The sequence below is a fragment of the Melospiza melodia genome, chromosome 24 (genome assembly GCF_035770615.1).
Source record: "Melospiza melodia melodia isolate bMelMel2 chromosome 24, bMelMel2.pri, whole genome shotgun sequence".
NCBI classification, from domain to species: Eukaryota; Metazoa; Chordata; class Aves; order Passeriformes; family Passerellidae; genus Melospiza; species Melospiza melodia.
In genome coordinates, this window is record NC_086217.1 from 10,717,465 (window position 1) to 10,730,104 (window position 12,640).

Consider the following 12,640-nt stretch of genomic DNA (forward strand, 5'->3'; position numbering starts at 1 on the left):
GCTGCTCCTGGTGGAGAGGGTTTTGTTGCCCTGGGTTGGGTGGATTTGGTTGTGTTTTTCCTCCTCACCCGTGTTTTTCCATTGGTGCTGAAATGTCAGCAGGGTTTTCTGGCAGGCTGTCTCCCCATGTTGGTCAGGATGAAGCAGTTAAACACAAAAGTGGGGATGGTTTTGCAGCAGGGATGGTTTTCCCATGTGAAGGAGCCTCTCCTGCTCTGAGGAGGGGCAGCTCAGGGAGGAAATGAGGCCCAGGAGTCACCAGAGGGTGAAAATGCACAGACAGCGCTGAGGGAAAACCAGCAAGGTTTGCCCTGCTCCAGCTGGATGGGTAACCATGGGCTGGGAGGTGTTTTGGGATAGATCAAGAGGGTTTTCTAAGCCTTCCCTTTGCCTCCAGAGCTGCCCACTCAGCCCTGCCAGCCAGGTTTGGGGGGAACCCAGGGGGGCATCACAATTCCATGGAGCAGCCCTTGTGCTCCCTGACTTGCTGTAAAAACCCAATATTATGATGCTAAGGACAAAACCTTCTTCACTGTCTAGAGGATTGTCTGAAAAGCTTTTATGCTCATTGTGGTGAATAATAAACTTTGCTTTTTTTTTTTTTTTGATTTTTTTTTTCTCTCTCTTTGCTTTCCCAGCAACATCCTTTCTTCACCCTGCACGAATCCAAAGAGACAGACGTCGCCTCTTTTGTCAAGCTCATCCTGGGAGACTGAGAACTGGACTTGGGGAAGAATTGCCCTTCTGTGGACTGGTGGGTGCAGGGGAGGGCCACGTGGCAGGACTTGTCATGGAAGCACCAACAGAAAGTGGGTTTGTTTTGCTTTGGTTTGGTTTTATTCTGAGAAACCCCCGCCCTGCCCGAGTTTTTTGAAAGGGTTCTTTGGTATCCATAGTGACATAGAACGAGCTGGTTAGTGGGAATGAATTTTAATAAGGTTGGTAACCTTAAAACAAAAAACAAAACAACAACAACAAAAAATTTTTTTTGAATGAGTGATTTACATATTTAATGAGGTTCCTCTTCCTAACTTGCTCCTCATCCCCCTTCCCTTCCCCCTGAACCAGAATTTGCTTTGTCATGGTAATAGGTGCTATGGTAGTCATGAAGTTGTATGTAGATTTATATTTTGTCCCTTCCATTATTTTAATATTTATGTTAAGTGCTTGATGGAATAGATTTCTGTTTTATATGAGGATGAGTGCATGGTGATGATGATGATGATGGTGATGATGGTGATGCAAAATGAGGCCACAGCAAGCAGCACTTGTAGGGCTCTGCTGGGGGAGAGGTGTCTGAGGAGAGGAGAGAGCAGAGGAGAAGTGTCCCTGTTGTGGAGTATATTTAATGTGCATCATAAAAGGAATTGATGAGCAAGACCTGCAGCTCAGCTGCTCGGGCTGTGCCGGGGAGGAAGGCCCTGGTGTCCCCTGTGTCACCTCCTGGTGTCCCCTGTGTCACACACCGAGTCCAGCTGCTGCTCCCAGCCCCATCCCAGCCCTGCCCTGCTGGGGAGGCAGGCTGGGAGCTCTGGAGTCCCTGGGACAGTGTCTGGGACAAGAGGAGGGGAGGAAGGAAGGAGGCTGTCAGAGGAGTTGCACAAAGAGGAGGAGGAGGAGGAGGAGGAGGAGGAGGAGGCTGCCCTGGCCCGTGCCCGCCTGCCCAGCAGCGTTGCAGTGCCCGAGGCTCCCTTGGGCTGGGGATGAGCTGCTTTGGGCCTCAGTGGGAGCTCCTCTGTCCTCTGGGGGTGGGACAGGGTCACAGGGTGCAGGGTGTGACGCCCCCAAAGAATGGGGGGGTTCAGTGCTGGTTTCCAGGGCTCCTGGCACTGCGTTGGCAGCAATCCCTCCCTGCTTGCCCACAGGGTCTGGGAGTGCCAGCGCTGCCAGGAGCCCCTGCTGGCACCTGGATTGGGCTGTGTCCAGCCCCAGCTGGGCTTTACCAGCAGCTCTGGGCTCTGCAGCAGCTCTGGGCTCTGCCCTGGAGCTGCAGCCTGGGAAACCACGCAGGGACACCACAGCCCACCCTGCCCAGGAGCTCCCTGCAGCTGGGGACAAGCTGCAATGTCCCCAGCAGCAAGAGGAGGAGGCTGCTGAGGTGGGAGAGGAGCTGGAGGTGCCTGTGCCCTGGGGTCAGTCACTGTGTGGAGCAGGGGGCACTGTGGGTGTTGCTGAGCCTGGAGTGAGCTGCTGGCTCCAGGTTAACGCTGCTTTGAGCCACAGCTGCCTGAGCCCCTCTGCCTTTGCCCCGGCTCCTTCCCCAGCCCTGCAGTGGGGCCTGCCTGTGCATCTGGGGGGCTGCTCAAGTGCCTCGAGCCCCTGCACGCACTTCTGTCCCCACCCTGGCTGGGGCACAGCCCCTCGGAGCCAGCTGTGAGCACAAACACCCTGCCCTGCAATGGTGGAGCTGTGCACAGTGTCACTGAACCCGTGCACAAGGTCACTGAACCCTGCCCTGCAGTGCTGGACCTGTGCAGGTGTCACTGAACCTCTGCAGGTGTCACTGAACATGTGCACAGTGTCACTGAACATGTGCACAGTGTCACTGAACAGTGACACTGCAATGCTCAACCTGTGCAGGTGTCACTGACCCTGTGCAGGGTGTCATTTAACCCTGCTCTGCAGTGCTGAACCTCTGCAGGTGTCACTGAACCTGTCCAGGTGTCACTGAAAATGTGTGCAGGTGTCACTGACCCTGTCCAGGTGTCATTTCCCCCTCTCTGCCAGGGTAGCAGCTCCATTCTCTGCTGGTGCAGGCTGGAACAGTCTGAGGGGATTTTGGGAAGGGATTTTGGCACTGTCAGGCAGGGCACCATTTCTGGGGTTTCTCAGTGCTGGTGCAGAGCAGGGGCTCGCAGAGGGCGGGCAGCAATCAGGGTGCCATTCCCAGGTCATTGGGGCTTTGGGGAGGAGGAGGAGGAGGAGGAGGTTCTCCTTGCTCAGCCCAGCCCTCGGGGAAGGACAAGCTCCAGTCTCACCCTGAGCCCAGGGGAACCTTTCAGGTTACATTTTGTGGCGGGTGAAACACGAGGATGTTTTACTTCAGTGTAATTTTAAGAGGTCTGGCCTGGCTCGTGATCTGCCCTCTCATATTCCATGGTGTGTGTGTGTGTGTGTGTGTGTGTGTTTTTGCTCTCTCTCACTTTCTCAGAGTCACAGAGCTGTTTTGATTGATTGTCCTCAGCTGCAGCTGAAAGTCCAGCCAGCCAGTTTATAGACTTGGTTCCAGCATCAATTCTCACTTTGAAAAACATGACATTTAAAACCACCCTTTGGTTTTCCTACATATGGATCTGATGCTTTTGTTCAAGATTGTTTTTGCTGCTTTTCCCCTGCAATATAAGTCTCATTTGGACACCACATCTCCTTGACCTCAGAGCACCTTCATTTCAGTGCCATGGCAATTGACAGGTTGAATTTATGAGACACTGTCAGGGCTCAGTATTAATAGCAGATATTAATGTCACCAGCGTTTTCCAATGGAGAATTAATGGCAGTGTTGTCTGTAACCCTCTGAAAGGTTCCTCCTGCCTCCACACAGGCCCTGCTTCTCTGCTTTCTGCTCTAATCCCTTGGTTTAATGACATTACAACAGGGCACTCAGCAGTCCCTCCCTTCCCTGCTCCTTCCCCATGACTTTGCTCCTTTTCAAGTGGTTTGTGTGAGGCCAGAGCAGGTGTGGAGCTGTGTGAGGGTGGGAGGTGCTGTGGGAGGTGAGGGGAGCTGTCCCTGCATCCCTGAGGTGGGCACAAAGCTTGGCCTGAGCCAGGAATTCCTCAGGGAGGAGACCCAGGGACTCCTGTGTGCCTCAGAGCCCTGCAGAGCTGCAGGATAGGTCAGGATTTTCTCTCTGCTCTTTAATTGGCACCTCTGTGAAGGTGAATAGCCTTTGGTGGCTGCTCAGCTCTTTGTTTGGCCAAGACAGGCTCTGGGAAACCTTTCCTGACAGCCTGGGGATGGAGGGTTAGGGATGTTCTTCACCAAGATTTTCTGTGTTCACACAGCCCAGGGATGGAGGGTTAGGGATGTTCTTCACCAAGATTTTCTGTGTTCACACAGCCCAGGGATGGAGGGTTAGGGATGTTCTTCACCAAGATTTTCTGTGTTCACACAGCCCAGGGATGGAGGGTTAGGGATGTTCTTCACCAAGATTTTCTGTGTTCACACAGCCCAGGGTTTGGGACTGCCGCAAACTGGGATTTTTAGAGGAGCAGCTCCCAAATGCCATAAATCTGAAAGAGCCCCAAAGGGATTCAGGGGGCAGGGAGAGAGCAAAGCTGTGGGAGCTCAGGCCCAGCTCTGGGTGGGTTTGCAGGGCAGGGAGGCCTCTCCAGGCTGCCACAGGGACCCCAGGTGTGATGTCCCTCCTCCTCCTCCTCTTCCTCCCACTGCACAGCCCCTGCAATCTCCAGGATGCTGCAGCCCTGCCGTGGTGGAGCTCTGAAGTGTCTCTGGTAGCAAAGATGTTTCCTGGGTCTCCTTTGGACCCTTAAATCTGAAAGAGGAGCTGGAGGGCATTTTCTGGTTGCTGTTTTAAGCACCGGGTCGATGCTGCTGCACTGGGTGCAATGCCCATCTCTCCTGGAGTTCTTCCAGGTGGACAAACCTTGACACAGATATCTCTGTACTGTATTTCTCTGCTTTCCCCTGACTTTTGGTGAGTTTACTGCTGACAAAGAGGCAACTCTGACTTGTTAAAGAGGTGAAACTTCATTTCTGGAGGCAGGTGTGTGACGCAGGAGGGAGTTGGTGGGTCCGTACTTGAAAAAAATCTCTGAAAAAATCTGAATTCTCAACCCTGCTGCACCTTGTCCAGGTGGGAAGGGGCTGAGGGCACAGCCTCAGCTGGGATTTCTCCATGCTGCTGTGTACCTGCACATTTCCCTTCTTCCCTCCACGTTCTGGAAGAGGAAATCCTGCTTGGTCAACACAGCATTGCTTCAGTGGCTCCTCTGGTGTGCTTCAGACAAGGTTCCCACCAGCTCCCATGTTTAATAAATCCTTTTTATTCAAAACAACACCCAAAAAAACAGCCAAGATGCTCTTTTTTAATTTTTTTTTTCCTTTTTCCATCTTGTTCCTGTTAGAGGAACTCTGGGAGCCTGTCTTGGTGCTTTCACTCTTTCACATGCCAAAGATCCCTCTTAGTTATGCTCCTGCCAAACCAGATCTTACATTCTTGCCTCTGAAACCATCCACTTCCCTGCTCCTTGGGGTTCCTTTTGTTGCTGTTGCTTTTTCCCTGCATTTCCTGGTGTTTATTGACACGTCTATTGTTGAGCTTCCTGGACACATGCAGCTCTCTTTTTTTGGGATGCAGGCAAAGACAAATAGTTGCCTTCACTTGTGTGCCCCTGCTGCTGGGGAAATACTGTCAGGGCTGTGGTTGCTGCAGATGGGATGGCTCATGGTGAGCTGGGGTCATGGAGGGTGTAAACTGGCACTGCTCCACTGGAACGGAGCCAGTTTGGTCCAGCTGAGAATCTGTCCTGAGTGTCTAAACAGTTATTACACACTAATAAAGATTAATGAGCACAAATCCCCACGGATTAGACGTAAAATGGCAATTTTTGCTCATTAATCTTTATTGCCATGTTGTGGTTGTGGATGTTAGAGCAGGTTCCTCTCTCTGCTCTGGATGTGCCTGGGGAGAGGGAGGGTGGTCAGCACACCCAGAACACTCCAGATGTGCACATTTCACACCAGATGTGCACATTTCACACCCTGTGTCCTGCCCCAGGCTCCTGGTTTCCTTGAAAGCAGCAGCAGAGGATGGATCCCAGAGCTGTGCCTGCTCCTCTGGCCTCTGCCTGGCCTGTAAAACCCAGGTTGTTTCTGCTGAGAAGGGATCACATCTCCTCATGAATATTTCAGCTCAGCCTTTGCTGGAGCAGATGGAGAATGTGGAATTTGCCCTGGAGATCCCCCCTGGATCATGCTGGAGGAGTGGCAGCTCTGTTGAAGGCTGAAAGGATTCTCTGCTCCTTCACACAACCCCACTCCATCAAAACAGAGGCTTTTGGTGATAAATAGGGCCAGACAAAGCTGCATCTCAGATCTGAGGTGTTTGCAGATGAATAAACACAGCCAGGAGCTGCTGGGGCAGTGCTGCAGGCACAAAGGTCCATTGCTGGATAAATGGAAAGGACTCTGAGAGTGCAGTGAATTTAAGGGTGGATTTAATGGCCTGGGGACAAAATGAGTGCTCTGATCATGATATCAGATCAGAGCACGCTGCCAGGGAGGAGCAGGAGGGGCAGGACACAGCCTGAGAGCAGCCTGGCTGCCCTTGCCCTCCCCACATCTTCCTTCAGACCCACATTTATGGGTCCCACTCATCCCCAGCTCCAGCGAGGGGAGCAAAACTTAAAACCCAAAAAGAACCCACAGGGGAAAACCTGCAGGTGACCCAAGACATGCTGCTGCTGTGTGGCCTTAAAGAAGGAGAAAGCCTGGGGGGTTTTTGCCTTTTAGAAAAAGGGAAAAGCCTGGAGGTCTCTGGAGCTGAGAGAGAAGAGGGGAAGCTTTCAAGGTGGTCTCAACCAGTTTAATGCTGGAAATCTCCCATTTTCAGGCCAGCAGGAGGAGGGAATTCACCAGGGACAGCCAGGGAGTAGCTGGGGCTGCAGGATGAGTGGGGATGGTCTCTAAGAGAGAACATTCACCATCTCAGAGTGTCCCAGAACACCCAAAAACCTTCAGCATTTTTATGTTTTGGGGTTTCTTTTCAGGGTGGATGCTGTGAAAAGTCAGAAAGGGCCAGGAGTCCTTGATTTGTGTCCTTCAGAGCAGCCCTGGGATGCTGCAGAGCTCTGGGACACCTGACATCCTGGGCACCTTCATATCTTTATTTTCATGTCAAAATATTTCTCATCTTTTTATTTTCATGGGCAGCCAGCAGGGAGGGGAAGGGGTCTGCAGTCCATGGAGTGTGTAGGGGAGGAAGGAGCTGCCTGTCCTCTCCAGTTCCCTGCTCCCTGATTCCCCAGCTGGCAATGACCTGCACAGCCACCCTGCAGGAGTTTGTCACTTCATTTGCTGCCGTTTGGGACACCTGACATGCTGGGCACCTTTTTATTTTTATTTTCATATCAAAATATTCCTCACATTTTTATTTTCATGGTGTTTTACTCGCAGCCAGCTGGAAGGGAGTCCGTGGAGTGCTTTTGGTGAGGAAGGAGCTCCTGTCCTCTCCAGCTCCCTGCTCCCCGATTCCCCAGCTGGGCATCCCCACCCTGCAGGAGTTTGTCCCTTCGTTTGCTGCCCTTTGGAGCTGCAGCAGCCCTGCTCTGAGGTGGCTGGGCCAGGATGAGCCTCAGTCCCTTCCTCCTGGTGTTTGCAGGACGGGGCCGCGAGGTTCTGCGGGGATAAACCGGGAGAAGTTTGGACGTGCAGATGGAAATCTCAAAAGCTCAGACATCCTCTGGCCATTTCCAAAGCTGCCTGGTGTCAGCCAGAGCTGAAAAGCCTTCCTAGCAGTTTGATTTCGGGGTATTTTGATCTGTTAGTTTCGCTTTTGGGCTTAGCTAAATCCAGGAAACTCGCAGTGGTGTAATTTTTGAATCAAGACTAAACACACCCCAAAGTATTCCTGAACCCATCAGGAAAGCTGCTGCTTGCTTTATCTTCCAGGAATAATTCAGGCCAGCTCAGGCTTGAACTCAGTCTGGTTTTGCCCCTAGATAATGATTGTTTTTGAGGAAATAATGAGAGCAGGCCGTGATCTTTCCAAAAGGCTGTGACCTGACACACCAAGCTGTGCCAGGAGGTGGATGGAGATAAATTCAGTGAGAGGGGCCAATGTCTGGAGGCTGGAAGAGCAGCCTGGAGTATCCATGGCCTCCAAAAACTCACTCAGACACATTTTCCCCAGGAATTACGGGATGGAGGTGTTGGGTTCTGCCATATCTCGGGATTTTTCCCTCTAGGAGAGAACATTCAGCCATCTCAGGGTGTCCCAGAACACCCAAAAACCTTCAGCATTTTTATGGTTTGGGTTGTTTTTCAGGGTGGATACTGTGAAAAGTCAGAAAGGGCCAGGTGTCCTTGATTTGCACAACCAGGGTGAAGAAATATGGATTAAGTGCCTGGTAAAAGCCAAAAAATGTGTTTTTAAAGATAAATCCCAGTCTCTGTCACAGCTATTGAGCCAGGATCGAATTTTCCCAAATCCAGGTACAGCTGCAGAGCTCTCCATCCATTCTTAACCCAAATTTATTCCCAGATCCTGCATAAACACCTACAGCATGGACTGTGCCTTCTGGGGGGCTTCTTGCAGGCTTGGGGCTCTAAATCCAACATCCCCCAAGCCAGGATTTGGCTCTGAATTTTCCCTTTAAAATCCCTGTGTAAAGTGAATTTCCAGGGCACGGCCGCTGTTTTTATTTTGGTGAATCCAGTGATTTGTGCTTGGTGAGAGCTGTCCCTGTGCCAGGGGCTGCTGGAAATAGTCACAACATCCAAAAGAGCTGGAATTCTGCAATTTTTAATAGCAATACAACAAGAGGAAGAGGCTAAATGGAGCTTCTTGTAAGCTGGAAATGTGTTGGAGTAAAATTTGTCATTTCTTGTAGGGGAAAAAAAAAACCCCAACCCTAAACAACTCTCTAAAATTGTCCAGAATCTTCAATTTAAGGATTTACAGTTTTATTGGCAAAGATCCCTGTTTAGCATCAATATATGGGATTTCTAGACTTTCTTTCTTAAGGTGTGAAGTCTGCTTTTTCTGGAGATGGTGGGAAACCTGTAACAACAATATTTCTACATCATTTTGGCTGGGAAAAAAACCCCAAACCCAAAATATGAGCAAAAAAAATGGAAAAGCACCCAGATCCCAGTGGTCTGGTGTTGGAGAAGGCACATGAACATGTTAGGAAGGAGAAGACTTTCCAACCTGCTTTAATACAAGTTCTTTTTTACTTTATTTTTAGGATTTTTTTTACAGTAACATCATTTGGTTGCTTAACTGTGAAAGTCTCTGCTTTTCCGTCCCTGTGGAAGACTTATATTCCTTCTCATGTTCTTCTTATTTATTTTTTATTGATCCCTTTCTGGTACTATCCAAGAGGTGCTGAAGGTATCTCCCAGCCTGCCCTGGAGCCATGTGGAATCCCTGTGGTTTCTCCTACCAGCTGGGATGGCAGTAGACACCTAATTATGATTTTAAATTATATTTTTAGCAACTTAGATTATTTTTCTTTTAGCGTCCTGGTTTGCTCTAGAATTAGGGATGGGGATAGGGAATCTTGCTTTTAAAAAATTATAATTTTTGGAGTTTTGTTTTAACATCTTGGGGGCTTCTGAAGAAACCTGCTCTCTTTTATGTTTTTGGGAGGGAAGAACGAGGTGGGTTTCTTGTTCCTTTGAGAGGGGATTGAGTAGCAGCAGGGTTCAATTTAGCTGGTAAAATGCTCTGTGTCATTAAAACCAGCCTGAATTCTGACAAAACAACCACTTTCCACCTGGAAATTAAAATCTGGCTGGTGGCAAACTTGGTTTGTCCAAGGCTCGTGCCAGGCTTTTCTCTGTCAGATTTCCATGGAGTTTGCTGAGCCCTTGGTGCTCAGGATGGGCCAGGGCAGGGCTGGGGACAGCCAGGTGTCACCTCTGGGGTGGAGGACACCTGGTCCTGCAGAAATAACCCAATAATTCATCTGCAGAAATAATCCAGCAGTTCATCTGCAGAAATAATGCAGCATTTCATCTGCAGCTCCTTGTTCCCCATGGGATGTTGAGGGCAATCCCTGAAGTGTGAGAGAGAATCAGGACTGGGGGCTCCAAACCCATCAGGTTTTGTTCTTTTCATTCCCTTCCTCCCCTTGGAAAGGTGCTTCCAAAGCCTCCCCAGCCTTTCTGCTCAAGAATAACAGAATCAGAGAACCACAGAGTCATTTAGGGTAGAAAAACCTTGAAAATCATCGAGTCCAACCAAAAACTCAGCACTGCCAAGGCCACCACTAGCCCACGTCCCCAAGTGCCACATGGCCACATTTGAAGCCCTTCCCTGGTGCAGCTGTTTTCAGACAGCTCACGCTGCTTCTCTGGTTTGTTTTCTTTCCCCAAACGTATAAGAAGCGTTGGGTAGCAGAATGTGGAATTGATTAGAAGTTCATAAAGCAGGGACCTCAGAAGGATGTGGGTATAAATGCTTTTCAGGCATCCGAGGTGAACTTTAAATGGAGCTTTGGCCCTCATTTGCTTTCTGCTTTTCAAAAACCATTTATGAGAAAGTGGAGCTGTCAAAGCCATGCATGAACTTTGCCTTCTTGCAAATAACTTGTCTCAAAAGTAAATTGTCCAAATGCACAAGAAACTTGTCTCAAAGCAAATCCAGTAGCTCTACAAAGCTGGAATTGTGTGCATTGGAGGGTGTGAGAGGTGTGTGTGTGTGTGTGTGTGAGTGTGTGTTGTGCAGGGAGTAACTCAACCATTTTGAGATTTACAAAAACACAATGCAAGTGCTTTTAGAAAAAAAAAAAATAAAAAAAGAAAGGCAGTGTAAAATATTTATTTCTTGGCAGAAGTACATCAGACCACATCTCCCATCCTTCTTTTAATTGCGTGGTGTTTGTTTGTGTTGTCTCAGGCTTTGCTGGTTTTCTCTGCAGGGCTCTGTCACCTCACACAACCCCTCTGTCAGCCAGGGCACGGGGCAGCTCCAGCCCCTCAGGACAGCCCTGGGCTGCAGGCAGGGAGCAGGGGCAGAGCTGGGTTAAAGGCAGCACAGAGCAGCGGGGGTGATTTTCAGTTTCCAGCCTTGTGGAGGGAGGGAATTATTTCCTTGTGAGAATCCAAACCACCACAGCACCTAAATCACAGCCTTGGGGAGGGTGCTTGGGCAGCCAGGGCAGCTTGGAGGGGATGAGGTGGCACTGGCGTGGCTGTGAGGTGGCACTGGCTGGTTGGCAGTGTCCTGTGGGCTTTGCCCAGGGTTTGGAGCTGCCCTGTGCAGGGTGGGTGCTCCGAGCTCCCATTCCCAGCCGGGTGCAGACACTGCCAGGTCCCACCAGTCGGGCACTGCCACGCTCACTGCTTGTCCCCATGCCCCAGAGCCCTTCTGAGGTCACCTGGCTGTCCACCTGCACGTCCCTGTGCTGCCTTCACCCATCTCTGCTGTTCCTGGTGCTCTGGAGACGAGCAGGGGTAGCAGAGTGACAGTAGGAGTGTGTGTGTAACGTTTGAGAGGCTTTTACTCCATGTTGTTGTTGTTTTACTGAGATGCTTTTAGGGTCCGTGCTGAACTGGTTTCTTCAACCTTCACTGCCACAGATTCTTTCTTCCTTTTCTTCACTTCAATCCGATTGGCAAAATACATTTGGCTTGGGGGAAAAAACCCCAACCAACCCCAAACCCTGCAGATGGGATAAGTTACTCCTCTTTACTGTGCTTTGATTTGATTTCTCAGGATACTCAGAGGTTTTTCACTGCTGCTGAGAGGGGACAGTACACCTTTTTGGAGACTTCAACCACTGTAACAGTTTTCCAGATGTGTGTGTGCGCGTGCGTGTGTGTAAGCCAGCGCTGTGCGTGCGTGTGTTCTGCTGAATATCGTGTGCATCTCTGAAATGCTTCAAACAACTGCCTGGAAGTCAAAAACCAACCACCTCTTTCCAGTCATATGTTTGCCGTGACTTTTCATAACCACACTTGAAACTAGTGGTCTTGGATGGAAATATTCAAAGAGCAGGGCATCTTTATAGCAATGGTATGTCAGTCGAATTACGGGAAATGTACACAAAAAATAAATAAATGAAATTTAAAAGGAACGTTCTCTCAGCCTACCTGTGTTTCCCTCAGTGGAAGTGTTACCAGTTGTGTTGGGACACGCTTTGGGCTGCTTTTGCCATTGCCATGGGAGGGTTTTGGGGATCGTCTTACTCCCAACAGCTTATCATCCATTACTGAAAGCTCAGGAATGCTCAAGCTGCTCGGCAGGGATAATTGTCAGCGCTGGTTTCCCTTTCCCTGCTCGGGCTGGCGGGGGCAGGCGCAGCCACATCCCGTCCAGCCCACATCAAAGGCACGGCCCGCAGGGACGGCAGCAGCGCCTTCCTGCCCCCAGCCCTGCCCAAAATCAGCTTTGCCAGGGGTTCCAGGGCACCCAGCCCCGTGCCCAGCATTCACCAGGCTGGGCTCTGCTGGGTGGGGGGCTCAGCACCTCCAGCTGTGTGGCCAAGGGCTGGGCTGGGCTGCAGGACAGATGTGCTGCTTTGCTGTGTTTCTGCATTCCCCATCTCTGCTACCTGCCTTTCTGTCCAGGGTGGCTCTCAGGCCACTTTTTGTCCTTTTGTCCTGATGCAAGGCCAGTGTTGACCCTGAGTTCACTGTGTGAGCCAAACCGCTCTGCTGGAGTGAGGCGTGTTGGGCTGCTCGTGCTGAAACACGAATCGCTGCTTCCCTCCTCCTCCTGTAAATAAAATTATCCTTCCATTTGTGTTAGAACTGCAGAAAACAATATCCCAGCTCCCTCTGCTGATCCTGCAGTCCCAGTGAGGGCTGCAGAGCTGGTGTGCTGCACTGTGAATTCCAGAGACCCAGCCTGGTTAATAAAAAGCTTTGAGTGGCACAGGTTTGAAATGCAGCTTTGTAATGCAATTATTTGGGTTGATGGAATGGCAGATCCTGTTCCCTCTGCCTCCCC

General features: G+C 50.4%; 1 protein-coding gene across 1 annotated transcript in view; it reads left to right on the plus strand.

The window, feature by feature from the left end:
• Positions 1–11,765, plus strand: part of MAP2K6 (mitogen-activated protein kinase kinase 6) — a 51,883-nt gene extending 40,118 nt beyond the window's left edge. Inside the window, exon 12 of the mRNA XM_063175574.1 lies at positions 639–11,765. Within this exon, the coding sequence (XP_063031644.1) occupies positions 639–716 (78 nt within the window). The 3' untranslated portion in view covers positions 717–11,765. The remainder of the gene's footprint in view (positions 1–638) is intronic.
• Positions 11,766–12,640: the final 875 nt, after the last annotated feature.